This window comes from Pagrus major, chromosome 11 (assembly GCF_040436345.1).
Source record: "Pagrus major chromosome 11, Pma_NU_1.0".
In the NCBI taxonomy this organism is placed as follows: domain Eukaryota; kingdom Metazoa; phylum Chordata; class Actinopteri; order Spariformes; family Sparidae; genus Pagrus; species Pagrus major.
Genome location: NC_133225.1, coordinates 11,884,218 through 11,894,682, shown reverse-complemented (window position 1 = coordinate 11,894,682; position 10,465 = coordinate 11,884,218). Strand labels below are relative to the sequence as shown.

Genomic DNA, 10,465 nt, shown 5'->3' with positions numbered 1-10,465 from the left:
CATCTTTGTGTTAAATAAATACTTTTTGAACCTTAATGCTGTCCATTTAATATTGTACAAGAGTGACTGTTGCCAACCTCTACTCTGTCAAGAACTCCAAAATTCTTCGACCATTACAGCTGTTGTAATGGTCGAATTTTGGTTGTAGTAATTAAGTTAATTATTAATTAGAGTTACAAACAGTTTAGTATTTTTTCTGAGACTGATTTGGTGAATTGGCTATCTTCCCCTTCTTCAAGGGTGGTGCCCTGAGGCAATCTAATGTAAATTGGATCTCATTATTAATCATAATCAATAATTATCCCTGATAATCATATTATTATTGATAGCCAAATTTAAGCCAAAACTCCCTATTAATGTTGCATGAAGCACTACACAATGGTGCCTCGTGTGGAGTGAGCACAACAGTAGAATACAGGCTATTTGTTTACACCCTTATGGAAAGGACACTTTTGTTATGACCGAGGCTGTTGGACTTTCCATTAGAGGCTCACAATGTAACTTTGTTGTGTCTTGTGTTTGGGTCCTCACTATTTTGCTGCACGTAACAGAGTTAACTTTGTTTGAGACCTCTCTGATCCAGGGAAGGAACTTTGACATATGTGATATGACTCCACTCTCTGTCTTCTTCCCTTCATGTCATTCACGTTTTATTTTTGCTTTGCATTTTATATTCATGACACTTTTGTATTTACTGTTTTTGTTTTGTTCTGAGCCTTTTTGCAGCCCTGTTTCTCTGTGTGTGAATATTTTTATTCCACGTAGTTTTTAGGGGTTCCACATGAGTGATTGGCATTTGATTGTTTTTTTTTTATGTAGATTTGTATTCTACTTGTTATTGTTTATGTCACATGCATCTAACAAAAATCATGTTAATTATCCTCTTCATTCTGTTGTCTTTGTCAGCATTGACTTTTAATGTCTGTATTTTGTTTTTCTTGGCCTTTAATGTATCTCTCCCTGCTTTTGACTACTAAGTTGACTAAACATTTAATATTAAGTGAACTTTATTTGGATGAATTTAACAGACATGCAACAACATGGCTCTTTGGTGGGGATCTACTTGACACAGAAACTTCAAACATCGCTCTAATTGTGTGACAGACTAGCTGAACCACAGGATACTATAGACCAGAGACGTACACACAGTAACTAAAGGGTCCTCTTCAACAAATTAAATAAATACACGTATGTTATTTTTAATAACATCTATGACGTCATTGGGAACATTTTCTTTTGCCTGAATAAACATAATGTTCTTTTGTCTTGTCCTAATGTAGGTGGTTTACTGTACAGTAGGATTAATTTATTCTCATTAATCATTGAATTAGAGTCAACGCACCGATACAGATGTGATTTTTGTTGTTTTTATTCTTTATTTAAATTGTCTTCATACCCACTCTGTATCATGGAGCTTAAAGCTGTTCAACATTGTAACAGGCCCTTCACTCTGGTTAGCTGAGGTTACATAGCTTTATGCTGAGGAGACACCGAGCTATACAGTAAATTCAATTATAATAATAAAATCTTTATAAAGCTCTGTTTCTTTTTCTGTTAATTCACACGTTCACTGTTTTTGAATCTTTTCAACACACTGCTTCTCTAATAATGTGCCTTTCTGTAATAAAGTCTCTGTTAACAAGTGTGACCTACTTCTCGGACTAAAGTCACATGAATGAATATTTTCCAACACAAGCCAGTTACAGTAGCTCTACTGCATCCTGCATATAATTCACCCAAAGACAGTTTGTGGATATGTTACTGCAAAAACAACTAAAATGCCATTTCTGTCGTCAGATGAAGAAAAGAGAAAACAATATTTGAAACATTTTTTTATTTTGCTTTGCGTTAAGGAGCAAACACTGACAGAGCGACTTAGACACGACTACACCTCCTAAATACAATGAAGGTATGCTGAAGCAAAGCTTTGTGTAAGGTTGTTGCATTTAACAACCATTTTGCCTGAGAACCTTGCCGATCCAGGGACGGAACTGGGACACGTCTGTGTAGACATCGGGAAAGCCTGGGTCACTACAATCTGAATCTCCGTAAGATACAACACCAGCAGCCATCCCGTTGCACACCAGAGGACCACCAGAATCACCCTGTAAAATGGAAATATCTTGATATTTTGATCCAAAAAAATATGTAATGTGTTCATAAACTTTCTAAAAAGGGACAGAAAACTTACATGGCAGGATCCTTTGAGTGTTCGATATCCACCTGCACAGATGACACCTTCAGGAATCCCAGTCCATCTCTCTCTACAGACGTCCTGGTCGACGACAGACACACCCACCACTCTCAGGTCAGTAACACCTGTACCAGCTTCGGTCGTTCCCCATCCAGCTACATGGCACATTTGGTTGGGTTGTAGGTTCATGTTAGAAGGGGGGAGAGGAATGCGTTGTATTGTTCCACCCTCTGGAACACTCTCAGACAGCTGGAGACACAAAACCAGACTGTAGAAATGAACAGTGTCTGAACATGGTTTTACTCTTCATCAGATTTCAGTTAAACAATCACTAGAAGTTTGAGCTAATGAATCTTTTAAATGAAAGTTAACTCTACTATATAACAGCTTTGATAGTGCTGTGTCTTGGCTAGAATTTCAGGGACATTTGAATTTCACATTGTTTTTTTGCCACTTTTGACATTTACCCTCACAGGAGAAAAACAAGCAAAGCTTAAATGCATCTAATTTGACTGTAAACACACAAGACATCATCTGGGACAAATGGGCTGAAGGAATATATACTTACTTTGAGGAGCATGATGTCACTTCCTGTTGTGTGATCCCAATAATGAGGGTGTTTGCATCTCTGCACAATGTCTCTCACTGTCCCATTGTTACTGAGATTGTGGGTGCCCAAAACAACCCTCACCAGTCCGCTGCAAAAAGTTAGAATTGAGAGATCGTCAGTAGATTTTCTCAGGTTGTTTTGACAACAACAAAACAAAACAAAGCAACAACAAAACAAAAAAAGATACATTTTTTGACAAAATGTTGGCTTGTATAACTTATTACTTTAAATCAAAAAGAAACAACTCCTGAAAGATGAAACGAAACTCACTCTTCATCATCATCATCATGACAGTGCGCAGCAGTGAGGACAAAGTTGTTGCTGATGAGGACTCCTCCACACACATGTCCGTCACTGTCCTGCACTGAGGCCATATACCGCATCAAGTTGTCGGGGACTTTTACCCCATTTATGATTTTAGCTCCAAGTGCTGCAAAGATAAGTTAAAATGAAAATTAGCTAAATGTCTCATTAAATGGAATTAATGAAAATATTCTGTTAGCTTACCATTTCGTCCGAGATATATCAGAACATGAAAGAGCAGAAAGTTGTGCAGAGCATGCATGATGGCAGCAAGTCAACTGACTGGTCCTCTTGGGGGTGCAAAGACGACCCTTTTAAACATAATTTTTGCTTCGTTTGCATTTGTGATTACCAGCTATCTCATCTTTATTTCTAACCACGTCCTGTGTGCAATGGAAAATGCAAAAGGGTTGCTATCTTGTTTATCGGTCATCAGTTTCCTGCGTTGGCTTTGAGCAATACTGCCTCCCACCCAGTCATGAACCTAATAAGCTAGATTAATCCCATAAATGTCATAATTAAGGATCATTACTGAGTCTGTTAATGTTTTTGATTGACCAATATAAATTTGATGAAAATCTGCTGTTGTATCAGTTCAGAAACGTACGTGTTTTGTTTTGTTGTCCCCAAAGTCATAGTCTTGGTCAGACTGACTGACTGACTGTTGTCAAACTGCCCTCGGCCAGTCTTGGAGGCTGTGTTCTGATCCAGTTCTGTGTGTTCATTCTCATGTCAGGCTGCCAAATCCAAACTGGGCCTTGTCACCCGTGGTGACTCCCCCTGTAATCTAAGGCCCAGGTTCAGACAAACTCTAGGACCGGCTACACCTAGCTGCAAGGCGGGGGGGCGTATTTTCCATTTAGCACTAATGGCTACTTTTATTTCTGCTACAAGAAAAAAAACGACCTTAGTGCAAATGCTGCTGACTTCGGCATTCAAGCAGCCTCTCCCTAGCAATTCAGATCGGGCCAAAGCTATAACAACTGCCATCAGAGTTTTTATAGCAGCGGATCTAAGACCATATTCAGTTGTTGAAAACGCTGGTTTTAAACACATGCTAAAGGTGATTGAGCCCCGGTATGAAGTACCCACTCGTCCGCACAAGCTAAATCTGCTGTTGTCCAAGACTTGTCAAAGGCATGTGCAGTAGCACTGACGACTGATGGGTGGACATCTCAGTGTTACTGAGATTGTGGGTACCAAAAACAACCCTCACCAGTCCTCTGCAAAAAGTTAGAATTGAGAGGTTGTCAGTAGATTTTCTCAGGTTGTTTTGCCAACAACGAAACAAAGAAACAGATTATACATTTCTTTTGAAAAAAGTGAATTTTTGTAACTTTTAATTAGAAAAAAACAATTTCAGGAAGATGAAACTTAACTCACTCAGAATCACAGTGCGCAGCAGTGAGGACAAAGTTGCCACTGATGAGGGAGCCTCCACAGTGATGTCCACCTCTGGTCTGCAACGAGGCCGTATACAGCATCCGGTTCCGTGGAGCAATTTGCCCGTTTATGATTTCATTCCCAAGTGCTGAAAACATGAGAAGAAAATGAAGAGATGTTAAAATAAGTTAACATCACATTGGCAGGCTGATGAAAAGCAGTCAGATTGAGCAGCTTACCATTCAGTCCGAGACATGTCAGAGCATGAAAGAGCAGAAACTTCTGCAGAGCACGCATCATGGCGGCAGGAGCCTCAACCTGTTGCTTTGGGGTTGTCAGTCAAGTCGACCCTTTCATACAACAGTGTTTGATCTGCTTTATGTTGACTTCTGGCCACATCCTTTGGCAATGCCATTTTGCAAGTTTGCGAAACATCATTGATCATGTGATTATTAGGTGTCATCATAGTCAGTGTGACACTTACTTTTATACATTCTTCCTTCTTTTGTTCATGTGATAACTGTTCATATTGTATCCATTTTGTATAGACAGCACTAAATACAGTGAGCATCTAGAGCTGTTGTTCACTGAGAAGTCCTCTTTGTTTTTTCTGTGTTGGGTGCAGGATGGCATCTAGCTTTGACTTTGTTTTTGGTTTTCCTTCTTTTATCCAGACTGACTTTGAGACCTTGGCCTTTGTCTCCATCGCTATCGCTCTATCAGTATCACCCAGCCAAATGAGTTTGACCTGGGTAATGTGCTTCAACTTTCGAAAAAGGAACCCTTTATTAAAAGTTCAGACAAATCATTCATTAATGCTTTATAGATGAGTTATACGTTATTATTAAAAGAGATGTTTGGGTTGCCATGGTGTTTATCCTCCCCCTGCATGACACATGCTTTTTGAAAAAAATCTAGTTCTTTAGTTCGTTAGACATCTTCCATGAAACCACTTAGCCAATGGAAAAGCTCTGCAGAGTATCTTGACCAAAGTCTGCGTTTTCTGATTTTCTTAGTGTTTTTACTAACAGCAACGGATAAATCCTGCATAGTATCCCTTTAAAGTCCACATTGCCTGAAAAGCAAATATATTCAATATTCATCTTAATGATTGGCAGAGAGAAAATTCTTACTCAGTTGTGGTTTAATAAATCTTGCAAAGTGTTTTCTCACTTTCCTCTTTTCAGCGTGTTACATCAGATTTGAGTTCAAAAGAATTCTTAAGAAACAATGTGGTTTTCTAGTGAAACGTTCTGCAGTTTCTCAGCTGTGTGGGATTGAAAGTATCATTTTTAAAAAAGTATTAAACATTGATGAGTGTACTTATTGACACTTTTGGAGGGACAGAATATGAATGAAGACAACCCTTTTATACATATTTTTTGCTTTGTCTGCATTTGTGGTCATCATCTATTTTATCTTGACTTCTTACCATGTCCTGTGTGCAATGGAAAATGTAAAGGGTTGCAACATGTTTTATCTTTGCACTATCTTGTTTATCGGGTATCGGCTGAAGCACATACGTTATGCAATCAGTACAGGTCAAGTTTAACAATTAATGTTTAGGGCACTTTCAGCCTCTTGATTAAATGACTTTTGTTAAATTCATTAAATAAGATAATAATGTGTGCAGATTCTTTAGTGTGGAAGTCAGACTTTGTCACTGTGACCCAGTGGCTGTGTTGGGTTTTGGTGAAAAAGCCCACTCAAAAAAGTTCTTCTGAATTCTGTGACAAACTACATGAACCACAGGAACCAGTTTCCCACCTCCCACCCAGTCATGAAACTAATGAGCTAGATTAATCCCAAGTGCCATAACGGGGGATCATTACTGAGTCTGTTAATGTTTTTAATTGACCAGAATCATTTACATTTGATGAAAAATGCCCTGTTCATTCACACGTTCATTGTTTTTTTAATCTTTTCAACACACTGCTTATCTAATAATGTGCCTTTTTTGTAATAAAGTCTCTGTTAATGAGTGTTCATCACTGACCTTCTTTGACTAAAGTCACATGAATGAATAAAAATCTGGTAGGCAGCAGGAATGTACCTCATACCATTATGGATGAACAAAGTGAGCACGAGAATCAAGCGTCATGCTTCTCCTTCGATGATTTGGAGGCACAACATATTATTTCTCAACTATCCCTCTTTGATGACAGCCAGAAGGAGTAAGTCTGACAAATGAGAAGTCGCAGATGTCGTACCTTGATGGCACGGCATTGCACTGTCTGAATATTGACGCAACAAACAAATCCCCAGAGAACTGAGAATTAATAAGAAGCCCACGCTGGGTAATCAAGACCGTGAATTCAGAAAGAAGTGGGACCAGATCCTTAATAAGTGCTCACTTGATTTGACTTTACTCATTATTGAACAAACTAAGCAAGAGACTCGGAAAGTGAAAGTTGATTTGCAAGAAACAAAAACTACTCCGAAACACAATATGAGCACAGCTGACTACTCAACTATGGAAACTGAATTAAAAGAGGAATTGACTAAGTTTGAGAATGAACTGAAAGCCTACAAAATGAAGAAGTACCAGCAAGACGCGGAGGATTATAAAAGAGGGATAGTCTACAACTGGACAACCAGCACACAGCGCAACTGGAAACCCCGCACACACGGACGTACACGCGCACCAGGCACACACGCACCAGGACGACAGGAAGGCAGCCGTCGGGGTCAACATCTAAGACTTCTCCTCACCAGTGAGGAGGGGACGAGTGATCAGGACCACACCAGTGCATCCTCCGCTGATGAGGCTTTTTTTAGACCGCATACCCAGAAGAAAACCAGGAGGGGGCAGAGGACGAGGCGCGCACCCGTCATCCAGCAGGGAGTGGAACATGGTGACACGGAATCGCAGTCGGAGGTAGAACTCTCAGTAATTAACATCTCTGATAATCCACTACCCTCCAAATTAATGTTTTGAGTCGTGGGCTATCTTTTGTTCCCACTAATAAAGTTAATGCTTTCAAATTGAAAGTTGACTCCTAAACATTTTTCAGACAGCTTCATTTGAAACATTTTTTTCACAATATAGTGAATGAGTCTGACGTGGGACTCCGTGACCCTTTGAGTAAGTTTAAGAAAAAAATCTACCTTTATGCCCCAGGGTGTCCCTAATCCTACTCTGGTCACATTTAGTAAATTTGTGGAAAGAGACATTGAAGCTGCTGTTAAATCAAAAAACAAGGTCATGAATCATAACATCAGCATATTCAAAAGAAAGGCCCTCAATGAACTACAGAACAATCCTAAAATTTTGATAAAAGCAGCCGATAAGGGAGGGGCTGTAGTTGTACAAAATACTAAGGATTATACAACTGAGGCCTTTAGACAACTTGGTGGTGCCTCTTTTTGCAGACAGTTACCACATAACCCGGTGGAGACCTTCGTAGAAGAGAGGGATTCTATTCTGAACAGAGCCTTGGAAAACCAGTGGATCACTAAAAAACTATTTGAATTTCTGAAAGTAGAATACCCAATGACTCCTGTGTTCTACTTATTGCCCAAAATACACAAGCGATTGGTGAATCCTCCGGGCAGACCTATTGTAGCAAGTAAGAACTCATTGTCTAAACCTTTAAGCCAATTTGTGGACTTTTTCATTAAAGACATTGTGAAGACATTACCATCATATGTGGCGGACACCACTGATGTCTTAAAATTGCTGACTCACATTTCTATGCCTGAAAACTCTTTCTGGTTACTTTTGATGGTGAAGCCTTTTATACCAACATCCCACATGAAGGTGGTTTAGAAGCAATGGACTTTTACTTGGAACCTAGAAAAGATGTTCTCCCTGCCGAACTGCTTATGATATTGACGAAGTTTATTCTGAAGTCTAATTACTTTATATTTGATAAAAAATATTTTTTTGCAATCTCAAGGCATGAGTATGGGGTCACCTTTTGCCCCTAACTATCCAAATTTGTATATGGGATTGTTGGAAGAAAAGCATATATTTAATAACAATCCATTTTCTGGTAACATTTTGTTTTTTCGCAGATTTATTGATGACATTGTGATGGGATTTGTAGGTAGTGAAGATGACCTTAAGGCATTCAATGATTACAATAATGGGACATATTCTAACTTGAAATTCACTATGGAATATAGTCAACAAGAGATTCATTTTTTAGATCTACTTATTTCTGTGAATGACAACAGGAGATTGGAGACATCTATCTATCGTAAAAACACAGATAGAAACACTGTTTCACATGCAACTAGTTTCCATCCTGACCGCCTCATTAATAATATCCCATACGGGCAGTTCATCAGGTTGAGAAGAATAAGCAGTAATGAAGAGGATTACCACATTAAGGCTAAAGAAATGGCTGAACGGTTCAAACGAAGGGGACATGACAAATCTCTTATTGACAGGGCTATTGAGAAGGCTAATAAGAGGGAGAGGGATGAATTATTAAATCCTCCACCTTCTCAGCATGAAAATATAAACAGAACCACCTATGTGTCAGAATATTCCTGTGACGGAGCAGCTCCGTCACTGACTGTGGGCAGCGCATACACACACACAGGCACACACACACACGTGTGCGCATGCACACACACACACACACACACACACACACACACACACACACACAATGCATATTGCTCCGTGGTGTCGCTGGCTGCAGTCCGCGCACACACACACACACACACACACACACACACACACACACACACACGGCTCTTCGACCAGTTTACATCGGCCATGCAGGCAAAACGGAGGCGAAACCATTTCCGCCCTTAAAAAGAGTGGGACACGCATCTCCAGGGTCAGGTGACCATTAATAACAATGTTTTATTATTTTCATGGTGATTGTGTGGCCAAATCACTTGTTTTGTTTATGGGGAAATGTTTAGATGACAGGGTAATGTTTAAACAACCGGTAGATGTTTCCTCTGCCCATTAATATCATTAAATTGATTAATTCTGTAAAAATGGCTACACCCAGGGGAGGGGCTTTTTGGTTTAAAAGAGGGCCATTTGGCTGGGTAGTGTCTGTCTTGCCATGGTGTTCACAGAGAAGGTGACATCTGAGCCAGAGAAGTTGAACGGTTTTGCTCAACTTTTGTTTTGTTTCTCTGAAGTTATAGGATTACTGCAGAATTCAATCTTCACCTTATATAGATATTGTACAGTTTGTTTGTTATATTCACTTTTGTAAATATTTGCACTGCTACATTGTGGAGGTTGGTGAAATTAAAAGGTATTTTCACTTTATAATTTTTCGACTACGCCATCGTTTTTCGTTTTTGAGGAGTTTAAAGTAGAACCCCCGCTACAATTCCACAGCTTCAAGGCAAGTCAAACAAATTATTAATAGACATTGGAAAGTACAAGAATGTGACCCGAGCCTAAATCATCTATCTGCCTCCAGACCTCGATTTTGCTTCAAGAGAGGCAGAAATGTGAGAGACACTGTTGTCAGTTCCATGTAAAGTGAACCAACACAAACCAACTGGCTTTCTCAGCAAGTTTATGGGAATAATAGATGTGGAAAATGTGCACATTGTGCCAACACATTTTATACAAAAACATTTAATCATCCCCATTCGGGAAAGAAATATAATGTAAAAGAATTTATCAATTGTCTTTCCACTCATGTAATGTATGTGCTTATTTGCCCATGTGGCTTGATGTACGTTGGCTAAACAAAGCGTAATCTGAAGTTGAGGATTGCTGAGCATAAAGGGGCCATCAGAAACAATAATCTTGATGATGCCATCACCAGACATTACAAAGATAAAAATCATGGTTCTGCAGCTTCCCTCAGATTTATTGGAATTGAAAGAGTGTTGCCTAATCCGAGAGGGGGGAACATCATGAAACAGCTCCTGAGAAGGGAAGCGTTTTGGATTAATGAACTGTCTACTGTTGAACCTTTTTGGAATAAATGATTCACAGGATTTGAGTTGTTTTCTTTAACCTGTTTTTTCTTTTTCTTCCCGTAGGA

General features: G+C 39.3%; 1 protein-coding gene across 1 annotated transcript; it reads right to left on the bottom strand.

The window, feature by feature from the left end:
* Positions 1 to 1,819: 1,819 nt before the first annotated feature.
* On the bottom strand, positions 1,820 to 3,390 carry LOC141005408 (mast cell protease 1A-like). Its single transcript, XM_073477255.1, has 5 exons — positions 3,312 to 3,390; positions 3,075 to 3,234; positions 2,763 to 2,892; positions 2,192 to 2,443; positions 1,820 to 2,105 (listed from the first exon to the last, which is right to left on the bottom strand). The coding sequence occupies exons 1-5, from the start codon at positions 3,367 to 3,369 to the stop codon at positions 1,947 to 1,949; spliced, it is 759 nt and encodes a 252-aa protein (XP_073333356.1). The 5' UTR covers positions 3,370 to 3,390; the 3' UTR covers positions 1,820 to 1,946.
* Between the last annotated feature and the right edge of the window lie 7,075 nt (positions 3,391 to 10,465).

Coding starts and splice junctions, on each gene's coding strand:
- LOC141005408 (XM_073477255.1), bottom strand. CDS start 3,369: ATGCATGCTCTGCACAACTTTCTGCTCTTTCATGTTCTGATATATCTC. Junction 2,893..3,074: donor CATGATGATGATGATGAAGA/GTGAGTTTCGTT, acceptor AACTTTTTGCAG/CGGACTGGTGAGGGTTGTTT. Junction 2,106..2,191: donor CACTCAAAGGATCCTGCCAT/GTAAGTTTTCTG, acceptor TCCATTTTACAG/GGTGATTCTGGTGGTCCTCT.